The 16,105-nt window shown below is 40.4% G+C and overlaps 2 protein-coding genes across 2 annotated transcripts in view; both read right to left on the minus strand.

Moving 5' to 3' along the window:
• Positions 1–578: 578 nt before the first annotated feature.
• Positions 579–2,948, minus strand: LOC118231241 (N-acetyltransferase 8-like). The gene is made up of 3 exons (XM_035424885.1): positions 2,752–2,948; positions 2,426–2,498; positions 579–1,925 (listed from the first exon to the last, which is right to left on the minus strand). Exon 3 carries the CDS (start codon positions 1,915–1,917, stop codon positions 1,243–1,245), a length of 675 nt encoding a protein of 224 aa, XP_035280776.1. The 5' UTR covers positions 1,918–1,925; positions 2,426–2,498; positions 2,752–2,948; the 3' UTR covers positions 579–1,242.
• A 1,351-nt stretch (positions 2,949–4,299) lies between these two features.
• LOC118231315 (probable carboxypeptidase X1) overlaps positions 4,300–16,105 on the minus strand; it is a 28,648-nt gene continuing 16,842 nt past the window's right edge. The window contains exons 8-13 of the mRNA XM_035425012.1: positions 13,424–13,620; positions 12,430–12,609; positions 10,699–10,993; positions 8,631–8,770; positions 8,006–8,108; positions 4,300–6,180 (exon numbers count right to left, since the gene is read on the minus strand). Of these exons, the coding sequence (XP_035280903.1) occupies positions 5,873–6,180; positions 8,006–8,108; positions 8,631–8,770; positions 10,699–10,993; positions 12,430–12,609; positions 13,424–13,620 (1,223 nt within the window). The 3' untranslated portion in view covers positions 4,300–5,872. The remainder of the gene's footprint in view (positions 6,181–8,005; positions 8,109–8,630; positions 8,771–10,698; positions 10,994–12,429; positions 12,610–13,423; positions 13,621–16,105) is intronic.

Raw genomic sequence — 16,105 nt, forward strand, 5'->3', positions numbered from 1 at the left:
AAACCAGGTGACCTGAGTTAACCATGTAATAAATGGCTTTAATTAATTGACTGCTGTGCTAATAACAAGTGCTGAGTAACAAAAGACAGCAGACCCTGCTGCTCTCCATGACCAGGAGTGAGGACCAGAACATGCTTTTTGTAGCATTTAAACTTCCATCCATTATTACTTTCATTCCTGACTCTCCCCATATTAGATACATTTTTTTAAATATAAATGTCTCAAATACAAACTCAATTGTACAATTAGTTGGGAGCGCCTACGGCAGTGGTGTCAAACTCGTTGCCATGGAGGGCCGTGTGTATGCAGGTTTTCATTCCAGCCTCAGATCTTGATTATATAATTAGTTAAATGATTTGCTGAATTAGGGATGCAGGTTTGTGCACAATGGTGACCCGACGTCTATGGTGACCCGCATTGTCTAAATAAAAAATTTCTTATATTCTGTGCTTCAATGCAGTTAAACGCATATGGCTGAATGAGTAATTGGACTCAATTAAGGCAGCATTAATTGGTTGGAATGAAAACCTGCATACACATGGCCCTCCATGGCAACGAGTTTGACACCACTGGCCTACGGGGACCCCTGAAGTATAACAATTGAAATACATCACAGATACCTTTTGTCCTCATTAACACAAACCTGAACGCTCCAGACCAAATTGTCTGCTTTTATATACAGGTGGTAGGACTTCCTGTCAATCAACTAATCTTGTGCACTTGATTGGTTGTAATTACCTAATGACCATCTGAATTGATACAAAAGCAGTAAAGGTGCACTTTTTAGTGTTTACAGTCCCATGAGGTTAGATTTGGACTTGGTGAGGAATAGATGAGGGTATGCTTTGACCAGAAAACCATAGAACTGAAAGAGCGTGTACTTTCTTTTTATTTCATATTCCAAAAAAAAAAAAAAAAATTTGATTTATGGAATTGACTGGCTATATGCATTTGATTGCATCTTGGGGAATTTATCAGTACTTCTGCTTCTGGAGTCTGTTGTTTTGACAGGCTGTATTTGCTGTTAAATGTGCCTAGCTTCACAGGGCATTTTAGCGACTTGAAAAAAAATCCTTTATAAAATGTAATTCCTGAATCCAGAGGACATTTTTACCCAAGGGGGAATCCCAGTCTCCCAGACATGACAAATGCAAAGCAATAGCACTCAACCAAATGTATAAAACCATCAAGATCTTCACGTTCATTACTTTCATCATCGTCATGTTCATGATGATGGATTCCTCATCCATCGCCCTCGACCAGCTTGTACCTGTACTCAATGAGGGTGAAGTTCAGCAGCTTAGCCAGAAGCTGTGGGACAACAGACTCTCCCACCCTCCTGTATCCCACACGTTCATACAGCTTCTGGGCATCTGTCTGGACCACCGAGGAGTAGAGGAGCACTTGGCTGTAGTTCTTCTCCCTAGCGAACTCTGCCACCACCTGGCAGAGGGCCTTGCCAATGCCCAGCCCCCTGTGGGTCCTCCGGACGGCCATCCTCTTCAGCTCCAGGCACTCCTCGCCCTGGTGCTTCCTGGAGGGCAGGCAGGCCACAGTGCCCACCACCCGGCCCTCGCTCTCCGCCACCCAGAAGCAGGAGTCCTTCCCCTCCATGTAGGCCTCGCGCACGCGGTCCAGGCCTCCCCTGTGGCACGATTCTATGTAGCGAGCGAAGGAGTAGTCCACCAGCTGCCGAGCCCCGGCCAGAAGGAGGGTGACGGCCAGCACGGGCAGGAGCACGGACCCCGAGGTGGCCAGCAGGGCACAGAAGACGCAGGCGAGGGTGGCCTGGGTGAGGGGCTGTCTGAGCATGTGCATGAAGGTGGAGGGAATGTGCTCGCTCATGGCGAGCATGAAAGTCTCCTTAACCGCCTCCTGGTCCTCGTCCCGGTACCTCCGAATCTGAAACTCAGCCATGGCTGCTCCTTAAATGCAGAGAACAAGAGGGAGAACATTTTCTAGCACCCCTTCTAATGATCTGAGCAGAAATTTTAACATATACCTCTGTGTGTTCATTTACAGAGCCGTAAGTAAATTCCCACATGTAGAAATACATCCCTGTACTGACAAACATACTGGAAGCAAAAGTTAACAAGATGGCTTCACTTTTGTCATATTGGTAATGCAGAGCCATGAATGGAGGCAGGAAGATGTAAGGTTATCAGCTGGTCATTATGACTGAAACCATTTTGAACCTCTGTGTGCTCTGGACTGTTGCAACCGACATAGGATGTGATGCCGTTCAAAACATTGTTTATTCAGAACACCAGTGCGTTTTATGTAATTCGGACAGCAAAAGGATGCGCATATTTATATGCTCGTATAACTACCGATAGTTACGTGCACAGTGCCACAGCGGCAGACAATCTCCTATATCCACAATCATATCCATGCACAATTCTTCTTTTGCTCGTGTGACCATTACCTTGCGTAAATGCACACTGACGAGTAGATCCAAATAGCTGAGCCGTTTCCTAGCCACAGCTGTAGTAGGTTTCCTGGTCAGAAGCCTATATAATCGCAAACGCAGTTAAGGGCTAGAATGCCCATGAGGATTTATCGCACGTGGTAAGTTTAGTAAGTTTAGGCTCGGCTGTAACATTTGCAAGAGCTAGCTACAGCTGGTTAGAAATAAACGTATAACTGCTGTAGCTACGTAATTAGCTATTAGCAATACGGTGATTACGGTTTTCTGAAATTATAACCATGGGTAAGCAATTCAGCAATGAAATGTTGATAATCATCACCAACCGAGTCTAATTCATCAAAAGATATCACAAACCAAACTCGCGCTAGACGGACGCAGTTGTATTAATTTGATGAGTATAACTTTCAAGCAAGAAATGTCAACTTATTTTGTTCTACCAGGTCATTTGGTTATTTATTTATTTAGCTAAGCGAGCTACTGCATAATAAAACAACATTTCCTGTGATCCATTGTATTTTCGGACTTCCGGAAGTGGTTAAACGCACTTCCTTTCGTTGGTAAAAAAATAATATGCATGTCTATGGTGCGCCCCCATCGATATGTTTTGCTGACACTTGACCAGCTGACGCGAACAAGAGAAAAGCTAATTCTATAAGTATTTCAACTCTTCTGTATGTTTCTTTGAATATATCACCCCCGATGGTGTCAAAAAAGGCTTACAGTTACTATTTACTTTTTAAAAAGTATGTATTTGTTTGTTTGTGTATTATTGTATTATTATATTATTATTATTACTATTATTATTATTTTAAGCTGCATGTTCCTCCTTGTGAATGTATGTGTATTGTAGTGTTCTCTGTTATAATAAAAAAGGCGGAAGAACAGTGGAAGACACTGGCAGAGGGTGACAGATTCAAGACGCAGTTTTGAAACAGTCACACTGTCATCAGTCTGATTGTTCGCAAGTCTTAGCAGAAAGTATTTGTAATGCAGTGGTCTACTTTGCCATAAAATAACTTAAAGACGTGGTTTTAACTTATTAAAATACCTTATTAAAACTTGTTCTGTTTTTCTTTTTAGTATTATTCCAGATTTCAACTGGCCATGGTAGTTTAGTGCAAATTTAGATTAGGGGTGCACAACTCCAGACCAGGAGAGCAGCTGTGTATGCTTGTTTTGGTGTTTTTCACCACTTAAATACTTAATTTATGTAATCAATTTGATTTTAAGTCATTGGGTACACACACTTGGTTTTCAAGGCCTAAATTGCCTGCTGATTGAAAGATCCCTAGACAATTTATTCTCGCATAGCATAAACACCTATATTTACGCAGCATGTTTATATATGAACAGAGAAATCAGTGAATATTTCATACCATAAATGTAAGTCTACGCTAAGTTCATGCATAGTATGGCTATGACAAAAAAAAAAAAAAAAACTACAACAGCAGATCAAATAGCTCCACATAGTATTTGAATTATTAGTGTAAATATGTGTAGTGCTGTCAGGAAAAAAGACAATAGATCTTAATTTAGTATCAAATCCAATGTTGTATAATTCTGTATATTTATCTCAGTATTGGATCCATGGACAATATGTTTAGCATCGCTTTGGAATAGCACCTTTTTAGTGAAACATTAGTGAACATTTAGTTTCATTTAAGTTTGGTAACATGCCATTATTTTGATATCAATGACTGATTTGCAGAGAGCTTTAAACAGTGTTTTCGTGTTGTGTGGAAAGTAAATGAGCTGTATATGTGACAAACTTACATGATTTGTAACAGTATGGCCTTTATAAAACTGAATTATCTTTTTTGTTGCGACTCTTACAAAGAATAGACAACTCGTGTAGAACATATTTGAATTGAATAGAACAGAATAGACCTTTATTGTCCTCAGTGAGGAAATATTTATACGTAATCAGTCAGAATAGTAAAAACAGACAATATCCTACAGATAAGCACCATCATTTACATGGACATGGGACAACACACAAGAAAAAGTACAAGACGACGCTGCAAACAAGAAAACAATAAGACCAAAACCAATACATACTTTACAAATGACACAAGACAGTAGGGGTTAAATGACTTGTGTATGAATCAAAACAGCTTGAGCAAACACAATGTCCTGCTTTCTAGAATATTCCTGTCTTATACAAAGCATTTAGTTTAGAGATTGGTCACAATTGGTGGTAACTTAAAAATATATGAATAAAAAATTAATATTTGGGAAAAAGGGGGAAATTTGTCAGCTCAAGATGCATGAAACGATTGCTTTTGACACATGCATATGCTTTTAAATGAAGCTGAAAGTCGAACCACTCCAACAGAACGAGACAAAGCTGGAAAATATCCGCACCGCTGTGAAGCCCTATGTACTGTATACAGTTGTCACTTGGCTTGCAAGGACCTGTGAATGCCAGCATTTTTATTCACATGTTTGAGAAAACATTAATACACATTACAAGTCTGCATATAACCAGTATGCTCTGATATGGGTACATGATTCCAAACCAATAAAAAACAGCTTTTCAATTGCAACTGCCATGTTAGCTAGCTGCTTAATATCAAGCTGACCTTAGAGATGCTATGCAGGACTGTTTTTAAAACATAGTTCTTGATGTCAATGCATAAATTGTCCAATCTCTTGCTGTATTTTACAGCAATCCATCCTCAAATGTCCAGTTCTTTGGTCTATGACAGAAAGGGTCTATTCTTGCTTCATCAAATAAATATTAAATCACTAACAACCTGACAAGTTTAATTCAGTCATGTTCTCTATGAATTTCTAAGTAAAATATTCAGGTTAAATGTGAAAGTGAATAAATCAATGCCCATTTTGAAATGAGTCCTGTATTATATTGACTACACTGATCATTTCATCTCAAGCTCAGAATCGCTGCATGTGTTTAGAAGGTGATCAATGACAAATGTTACTAAATAGTTTTCAGCGTTAAAAACTTCACCTATTTCCCCACAGTTGTTTCCAGCCTGTTAACCGAAGCACTCCAAGGCACTTGCTAGTATATCAAGACGATTATAACATATAGATGCCAAAATTTTAATCACATTGTCATTTGTATTGTGTCAACATATTTAAATGTAATGAGGGGTAACAAAAGCATTCCTTACAGTTTGTGTTCCAGGCTCCGAATAAAAATTCAACTGTAGTATAAATTTAGATTATGGTGTCACAGCTACAGTATAAGAGGTAATGGAGCAATTAAGTAGGGTGGTTACAGGCCTAATATCAGTTATGTTATATACTGTTTCTGATCATCTTCTTTGGTATTTGCCAAACACCGAAGTGTCCATAATGTTAGTTTTCACCACCGCAGTACGTTCTGAGAATCGCTGCTTTCAGAGGCACTATGCAGCAGTGCTGTTGGCAGGAGATAGAAAATGGCAGCCCCAGATGAGGGTTCCCATTGGCTCTCGCTTAGCGACGGAAGGCCCTGGCCCTGCGCTCCCGGGCGCGGCGGCGGTTGATGGCCTGGGTGCTAGAGCGCAACCTGCGCAGGCGCAGCTGGTGCAGCCGCTGTTTCACGCTCTTCGGGAGCTTGCCGCCCTTGGCCAGGATGTCCAGCAGCCTCTGCTTGAGCGTCTTGGCGAGGTGAAAGTCGCAGAGAGTGGGGTAGTGATGGTACTCCACGCGGCACGACCGGGTGACGGGGTAGTAGCCCTCGGCGCTAGCCGTGACCTCGTATTCTCCTGGGTTCAGCAGCCGCCAGTAGTCTCCACCAGCCGCTATAGGGAAGGGAAAGGGTGATCTGAGTAACCAAAACTGGACACTGAATCTTACTGACCACTGAGGGGAAATCAAGGAAAGTGGGATTCTTCTGCACCTGTTAAACATTGTACCAGAATAAAATTACATACATTACATTACATTATCCAGAGCGACTTACACAACTTTTACATAGCATTTACATTGCAACCATTTATACAGCTGGATATTTACTGAAGCAATGCAGGTTAAGTACCTTGCTGAAGGGTACAACAGCAGTGTTCTACCTGGAGTCCCGTTTCCTTTAGGTTAGTCCTGTTAATCCTGTAGTAATGGGTAAGGAGTCCAGCTACACGGCCACCAAATTCATGATTCACAAAGCGCCTTCAGTGGGTGGAAAGCCCAAAAACTTCACTTCCAGGGAATAGTGGCACAGTGAGCCAGCTGCCTGGGTAATACCTGTTTAAATGATGCTATCTGTATAAATTTCCACCATAAAAATGACTCACATTTTTGCACATGGGGCCCAATAGAGGGTGTGTCCATTTCACAAAGATGATGTCAAATTACCACTCACAAATAGTATAGATTTTTTAAGATGACCTGAAACTATAATTAGGAGTTACTTTAAATCTATTTGAAAACCATTTAATGTGTGAACATGCTAATGACCAGAACAGCTATCATAATTGCAAGACAAGGATAATACTAACACAAAAGAGAGCAGATATTCGATACAACAAGAGTATCCCTCCTTGGGTTAAAAGAGACAGAAATAATTTGTTGTTGCAGGCTGTGTTATTCAACAGCTACTAGGATTGTTCGATAGCATAATAGAGTGCTTTCTACTATTCACTGTAAGGGAACAACTATTTATACTCCCATTTGCTCGTCAATGATGTGACTTTAATAAAGACCATTCATTCAAAATGGTCCACTTCTATGAATTAGAGAAATTGTTCCAAAATAGTGAAGAACAGTCAATTGTTATTCAATGGTTATTCAATAATCATTTTGTTTGTGGTTATATGGTTTCATTTTTTAGTCATTGTTATCTGTGCATCATTATGTGTGCAACAACATAAAATGGGTAATCGGTTTTAAAGAACTGAATTTAGATAACTGAAATGTGGGACATTTTGGTGTGACCCTTACTTAAATATCTTATAAAGGCTGATCTGAAAGTCATTAAAAATGTAATCTATAAGTGAAGACACATCTGTTATAAATGGTCAGTTATGATAATGGGCTGCAGCCAAAACAGAAGTAGAATATGGACAGCAGTTGGATTCAGAGCATTACACAGCTCCCCTGAATGCTGACTTAAAGTCTGTGGCAATGGAATACTCCAAGGTGCTAAATCAGATTAATTCTTACGTAATCCAGACCACCATAAAGGAGGTAATTGGGCCTAAACTACATACAACATATCCATCAACTGCATACAACATACAAAACCAAACAACAATGTGTGTAACATGGTATGATTTAACTATACTAACTTCAGCATGTGATATTACATCAGCGCTACACAACTCAGTGTTTGAAGTTATTTGCTCTAAGCATGCACTCCACCACTGAATTTTGCGAACCAAGGAGGGAAAATAATTCGTAAAATCAGGTAGTGTAGTAATAATGGCATTTAGACTTGTTTCCATGTGTCTTGTTCTTGTGCTTTTGGGCATGGTTACTTTATTTGAATCAGTACTTCTGTGAATGAGTTGGTAATATGGCGTGGATAGTGTTCACAGCTGATGTGCATGAGCAACGTTGCTTGAGCTAGGTATTCTTTCTCAGTGGAACTGCCCGTAAGCGTCATACCACCAAATGCTGGAAAGGACTGACCTGATCTGATGTGGTGGTCAATGTCATCTACTTTGATGATAGCATTAGCTATGCCGGCCTTGGAGTCCTTGTCCATCACTAAGCCTTTTATCCCGCGGTGAACCTAGAGGAAGAGTGGATAAAAAGTTACGTTGGAGTAGCAGTAGAGCGGCTGGAGGCCTCACCTACCGCACAGCACAACACAAGCTGTGCTTGGTGACATTTGTTCTGACCTAAAGAACCAGTGTTCTTATCAAGGCACGCAATCATGTGTTTGTCCTGCCCCAAGGCTTGGGGATGTGGATGTAAGCTTTTGCAGTGGCTTTTTGGTACACACACAGGAACACTCAAGAGTAATTTTACACTGTACATTACACATTTTACATTTAAATAACTCTGTCATCTGAATAAAATCCAGTCCATTTCTCTTTTCTGTAGTGCTGCAACAATTAACACTTTGTTGAAGCACTACAGAAAAGAGAAAATGGACTGGATTTTATCTTTTCCACCATCTTTTCGATGGCTGTTCAGGCCATCGAAAAGATGGTGCATGTAAAAAAAAGCAAATTCTGTGGGAGGAACCATCAAACTGACAGTAAACACCAGCCCAGAATATGAGCACAAACAGTAAGAAGGAGGTGCTGACCTGCTCCATGTAGACCAGGAGGGACTCCTTGTTGTTCTCCCACTCGATGGGAAGCTCGCTGGCATGGGGGAACTTGTCACAGGAGAGCTCCACCGTTACCTCAAAGCAGTTGGTGTGCAGGTAGCTGAAGTCATTCATGCCTGCAGGTAAGATGCATGCAGAGCATAAATGTGTATGGCTCTGCCTCCTCAATGGAATGATAAAATGTACCAAAGATGAAAAACACATGCACACCTGTCTTTCATAGGTGCTGGAGTTATAGGGGAATTCAGATGTAAAAAGGAGGAAGACACCACATACTAGTCTTTAATGCTCCCATTTATTGAACTATATACACATGATTCAACCCACAGGTCTTCATCAGATATACATTGTGTGTATATAGTTCAATCTCACAAAAAAACATTCCAACAAGCAAAAATGCCAAGACATACGAAGCACGGTCTATAAGTCATTAAGACTAGCAAAATCTAGGCCTGCCATTAAAAGTATTGATGTCAAAATGAGGCCAAGTTGCAACAAACACGATTATTTTACCTCACACAAATTAAACGACATAGCTCAGGAGGTAAGACCGATTGTCTGGCAGTTGGAGGGTTGCCGGTTCAGGCCCCGCCCTGGGCATGTCGAAGTGTCCTTGAGCAAGACACCTAACCCCTAACTGCTCTGGCGAATGAGAGGCATCAATTGTAAAGCGCTTTGGATAAAAGCGCTATATAAATGCAATCCATTTACATTTACCATTTAAACAAGCTCTATTCCAAAGCAATGCAATGGAAAATTATGTTTCAGATATATTGCAAATCTGGAACAATCTGCAAAAATGTACTGAACTTGACAAATTAATTTCAGTTGCTGAATGTGTAATTCATAACTCAGTGACTGAAGTGTACTCTGTGTGCTTTTAACCTCTGCTTTTTAATTACTGTTACTGTGCACAGATGTCTGATACACCATTTGATGTTTGTAACACATTTGTCAACTGTCTTGTGTAACTTTGTGTTTTATGTCAGGTTCCCCTTGCAAAAAAGTTTTTGATCTCAATGGGGGTTAAATAAATGTTAAATAAAAAACTACCCAATGTTTCAAAAATAAATGCATGTAACTTGGCCCTGTTTTTTTCCATCTTACCATCTGAGGAGAATGTGGAACCTTGGAGGATGCATATCTACCATCCCAATAATTCATGGGAGCACTGAAGAGTAGTCTGTGGGGTTTTCCCTCTTTTTACATCAAAATGAGTCTATGTCCCATATTGCAATGGCACAATGCAAAGCCATGGTGGTACAGCAGTTTTACAGTGAGGCTGTGATTACCTAATTATTGAGCTGCTTTAAAATCAAAACATCTATGACTATAATAATGAAGATGTGGGGTTTCAAAAATCTATGATGATTAACCAATGAAGCTGAGATACATGTACATTACAAAGAGTAAAACAGCCAGGCCAATAGCTGTGATGAGTTTGATTCATTGGTTGATACCATAATGTTAGTGGCACCAAATCCTGTACATTTCTCAAGAGAGAGAATAGACTGCGTACAATACTGAGAACGTTGAGCAGCATTCAGTCACCTTGGCCTAACAATAATATATTCATTTGTCATTTGTATGTGTTGTTATTAAATGTGTCAAATTACGATTACACTACATTACAGACATTTTACAGTCACTCATATGCAAAGCTTATTACACAACTTTTGACATAGTGTACATTTATACTGCTGGATTTACAGCAAAGCAATTGAGGTTATGTATCTAGGTCGAGGATACACAGTAAAATGTCCAGTGTTAATTCAGCTCTAACAGTGTTAATCAAACTCCTAACAGATACATTTGGCCCCACTCTGGAATGTGGGTTAAAAAATGAATGTATTATTGTTAGCCCAATGTGACTGATAGTTGCTCAACTTTCTAAGTGTCCTACCTGGAAAGTGATCTGGCAATTTTTCGGTCATAAGCCCCATTCTCCAGCCATATTATTATTATTATTATTATTATTATTATTATGCAGTGGTCTCAGGATCAGAACATGTGGTGTAAAAGGATATGGCATTCTGCTACCCACTGCCTGGGACGGTGTGCCAGTTCGCGCCGTTGATGATGTTGTTGTGGCGCAGGAAGTCGTCATGGTGACAGGTCCTGCGGTCGGGGTTGGACATGACTTGGTTGGTGCTGGCATAGACCGTGGCCAGCCAGCGGAAGAAGCTGTCATCTGGGGTAGGCGTGTGCTCGTGCGGGGCCCAATCGCGGGTCATGTCGAAGGGATAGGTGACCACTAGCTCCCCCCCGTGCAAGTTTGCGCTCAGCACAAAAGGGATGCTCTTCATCCAGTTGATGACGGCACGGGTTTCTGAGGCAACCTGAGAAGGGGCCAAAAGTAGTTTCTACAACAGGGATATTGAGAGAAGGATGTACCCTTCCATGGCTTACACTGAAGACCACTGAAACATTATGGCCACAGCAGTGCAGCAAGAACACCCTTTTTATCAGGTTAGGTAGTCATAACCAGTCTTAATAGCAACAATTAAGCCTCCCTCCTCAGTTCCGAGAGTGTTAGTAAAGTAAAAAACAATGAACGGGTGCTTCATAGTACCTGCATCTCCTCTGCTGCCATGTTTTAGCATAGTGTCTATGGTGGTAAAATATAGGCTAGTTCCTGTGGTACTGTAACTGTTTTCTTATTTAATTAACTGTAATTCTGACATGGATCACCCAATATAGATGCAATTATTCTCACATATATCCAATGTGCTGGAATACAGAGCCAAAACTACAAAAATTGTATCACTGTGCAAATACATTTGCATTTAACTGTATATGTTCTCCTATAAATTTCAGCCCAGCCCACAGAAGCCAGGTGGGGTACTTAAATGGCAGCGTGAAATGTTACCTAAAAGAATGAAGACAAATTGTTTGCCACCTTGCCACTATCGGTTGCCCAGTACAGTACAGTATCTCTGATGGTTTCAGAAGACTAATCTACGGGAAAGAGTTTAATTTGTCAAATAAAGCGCATATGACACATCATTAATTCAAAGGCCTGTATGAAACCGATGAATAAGATGTTAATGTAAAACCCCAGTAAAACAAGAAAACATCTCCCTTCCACACCATCTCAGCTAAAGGTGAGTGTTTTGGCCCAAATATGGCTGCAGTGTGATGGAGTGGTGGGGGGTGCACATGGTAATAGTTGAGATGAGCCAAAAAGCACATCACATCTTTGAATGAACTGAAAGATTCTATATCAGGGGAACACAACTGTGTCCTGGTTTTTCCGATCCAACCAATTACCTTAGTTTTAGTTTTCTGACAGCTCCATAAACTACACTGGTTCACTCCTGCACTTGAGCACAGTAAAAACTTTAGGATACACTTGCAGTATGGCTGTAGCTGGTACTTACACAAATATAAGGCCAACCTATAATTCATTAATTAATTAAGAGAAGAAAAAAAAAATCCTGAACGGGAACAAAATCCTGAATTGGATCAGCCCTTGTTATTACCCCATTCTATATGAATTTAAAGTTTCTGCTTTAGTCTAAAGCAGGGATCATCAACTTTGGCCCTCGAATCCAAATCCAGCCCTGGTTTTCTTTTCTCCCGGGTAATTAGTGCTACTGATTGGCCAGACTGTCTTCACACCTGACTCCCAGGCAAAGGGAGGGTGGAAAACCAGCAGTTCTCGGCCCTCGAGGACCGTGAGTTGCTGATCCCTGGTCTAAAGGAACTGTGAATTAGACAGAGGAAGATGGAGGACGGTAAGGATGTGAATTTCTGCGGCATCGCTGGCACTTACGAAAGCCTCCTCAGACAGGTAGAACTCTGGGATGGGGAAGTAGTGGTTGATCAGCTTGGTCTTGTCTGTCTCCCGTTCCATGGCATCCCACATGACTGAGTTCAGGTCCGCAAAATTGTGGTTCATGTCAATCCCTTCGTAGCTGTAACGACCCAACGCCCAGCCGGATAACTCTGAGCCCTGGGCATTTAGGGTAATGGTTGAGGTTAAACCAGGCTCCAGTCTGATCATTTCAATAACTCTATGACCACTAAAAGGCTTTAAATAGGCTGTAGCTATAGTGTACATTCCTGCTGAGACTGGAATCTGAAGCTGAAAGAATTACTAGCCCTGTTAAAGAGCACCAAGATTTATAAAATCTAATATATCTTAACAATGAGTATGGTTGTGTATTTTATGAAAACCATTTAAAACTCATATTTTAAAACAGCCTGGCATTATATTTGTTGTTGTTTCCCAATTCGTGTTTAAATTAGAAATACCAGGGAACTCGTGACAGAAAAACATCACTAGAGCACTTTCATAAGAAATACAGTTCTCTGTTATATAACTTCTCCATATGTAAGTTCCACTATTGTGCTTGGAATTTGAGTATAAGAAGATTCCCCCCCCCCCCCGATTATCAGTCATAAAGTGCAACAGCCAATATGGAGTTGGGCTGAATTAACTTTTTTTGGCAACTGTGAAACATAAATTACTGCTGTAATATTGCATAGAGGACAAGATACTCTAAGGAAAAAAATACTTTCTCAAAGGATTTTAGAGATCACTTCTGATCCCTATTACTTCAAACACTGAATATGCTAAATAATGGCAAGAGGAAGAGCTACTGATATTCATGGGATAAAATTAACAACAGAACATTTAGCTGTGTGTTTAAACAACTAACAATGTACTGAGAAGAAAAGCACTGTGAGAATAGGATCCTGCCACTGGACACATAAACCTTCACACTCCTCCTCCTTCCCAGCCCTGATTCCCATTTCCTTTGCACCTTCCTGTAGGCCATCTCGTAGCCATCAGGGTTCATGGAGGGTAGCAGGTGGATGCGGGTCTCTTTCACCAGCTGGACGATGCGCTGGTCGCCCCTCTTGTATTCGCTACAGAGGTGCTGCATCAGGTTCAGGACCAGCTCCCGACCGAGGACCTCGTTGCCGTGCATCCCCGCCACATAGCGGAACTCCGGTTCACCTGCAGGGGGCGCAGAGAAGGCTGGAACACTCAGCCATAATCATTGGCTGACATTCATCCAATGATTATACAGATTAACCGGATGGGCGACCTAATTTCTGTCTCTCTGCAATGATACCTGAAACATTTTAAATGATTGCATCTTGCAAGTATTCAAGAATGGGCAGGACAAATAGCAATGGACGTCTGTTCTTAGGCACTCTTCCGCATGAATATTCATAAACTAATATACATTGCCATCCAAAATTATGAACTCATTTAAATAAGAAGAAGCAAGGAAGGCTGTTTAAAATGAACAATACAGGTAATAAACTATTTTGTATACTCAAAAATTACAAAAAATAAAAAATTCCTTTAGACTAATATAAAACTGGATGTCATATACTGCAAAGTTTTTTTGTTTTTCAAAATGTAGGTATCACAGTTATTTACACCCCTGTTTTCGGTACTTATTGATTGATGATCATATTGAGAGGGATCTTTAACCACTCCCCCAAACACAATTTTTCTATATTCTCCAGATCTTTTGACCTATGCTTTTAAACCATTTTCTGGTTTATTTTGAAATATGCTTGCTATCATTGTCTTGTTGAAAGTTTTTTGGCAGAGGGATACCATGTTTTTGACTTTCTGGAGTGGCTAGTTTCTTGCCTGTGCTTAGTACTTGCTTGATAAAGACTTAATTCAATGCCATGGACTGTGTATGAAAGCTGTGTCGCGATTTATATAATATTCTGTGAACACGCTAAAGGTAAATTAGTGGCAACATTTTTGAAAATTAACATAGCACCTACACAGTGTTCCATAAATTGTCAGAAGGCAGTTCAGTTCTGGTGGTGTATGATTTAATCTCATTTACCCTTCATTCAATTCATTTGCCAGACATTCACACACCACCAATTTAAGGTGCTCTTCTGACCCCTTGCGAGAAATGAATAAACAAAGCATTCCAGCACACGTGTCTTCCTCTCTCCCACAGCAGAGCCCAGCATTCTTACATGTCTGTCAGAGTTAGCGATGTAGAAGGGTTTTTAGGGAGGAAACATCATGCCTCTTTTAGACAGGAACTCCTGGTCGTACACATTTACAGAGAGGTCTGAAATAAAGCACCTACCCGATAACTGCAGCTGCTTTGTGAAGAGCCAGAGCATACAGCTTAGCTTGAACTATGCTTTGTGAAGAGCTAAAGCATACAGCTTAGCTTGAACTATGCTGCATTTCCCACAAAACACCATTGAATTAAAGTAAAGAATTCTAAGCTTTTAATACAACGCATGACTGTGGTAACGTGACATAAAAGACGAATACAAATAAATACATCAGAAACATATGACTCCTCAGCTGTAGCGTGTGATGTGAAAAGAAGTCGGCTGGCGACACTACGTGTTTCAGAGGAAAACTGTAGATGTCAATACTCTCCTGAATCAGCATTGTGGTTTGCAGCATACATACAGCTATGGTTGTAAACGATTTCTCATTCCAAATTGGGTTGGGAATTGAATCTTCTCAGCCCCATATTGGGTGCCAAATTCATCACAAAAAATTAACTATGGTATCTGCGGGGCCTGCCAACTTAGCAAGGGAAATTAATGGCAGGACATTCCAAATTGATAGACAATAACACATTCTAGAAAAAAGCAACACTAACATTGGGATTTGCTGAGGTTCCAACAGAGGACACACCCTGCCTTTAAACTGATAACTGTCCTGAGCTTAATTTATGATTGTTCAGCATAAGCAATAGACAAGGCAGTACAAACCCAGCTATCAATTCCTGGTCCCCAGAATATTCCCAGAAAGGTACGGGCTATTTTTTCCATTAATCACACTAAATGTTAAAGGACATTGGTTAATGGTCATTCATTTTTTAAATTATTAAAATGGCACCAAAACAAATCTGTTTTTTTCCACAAACTAAATGACAAATGATAGACAGTGATGTTGCCATTAAGTTTGTCAGTGACATGCCCATCATTTAAATTGAAGGAGCTTGTTTGTAGAAGCAATTACTTTACATTCTAAGACTGATTGTGGGGAAATCCTCATTGTTAGGTTATCACACAGCTAGAAAAGAATTGAACTGGAATGTTCCCCAACATTACTGATGGGGGTTTTGGTGACCTGGGAAAAAGGATTGCCCATTTATTTTACATGGCTACATCTAAGACAATATTACATTTTTTCAGCTGACCTTAAATGTGGTGCAGTTGCTCATATTGAGTTCCAGACCACAAGAAAACAAGCACACACTAGAGGGCTTTAACACCCAGGAGTAAATTCTAACAAAAGGATCTTTGTTTCTGTCAGTGTATGAGATTTATAGAAACCCAGGGCTAAAGTTGTTTAAACGTATTCTGTATATGCTACTACAGGAAAGGTTTGTGCTTTTGTGAAACAGGTATGCGAACAGATGATGAAACAGGCACATCAGTCAAAATGTAAACTGTAAGACAAAGAAAGAGATCCACACAGTTACAAAAGACTT

The sequence above is a fragment of the Anguilla anguilla genome, chromosome 7 (genome assembly GCF_013347855.1).
Source record: "Anguilla anguilla isolate fAngAng1 chromosome 7, fAngAng1.pri, whole genome shotgun sequence".
Lineage (NCBI taxonomy): Eukaryota > Metazoa > Chordata > Actinopteri > Anguilliformes > Anguillidae > Anguilla > Anguilla anguilla.

Coding starts and splice junctions, on each gene's coding strand:
- LOC118231241 (XM_035424885.1), bottom strand. CDS start 1,917: ATGGCTGAGTTTCAGATTCGGAGGTACCGGGACGAGGACCAGGAGGCG.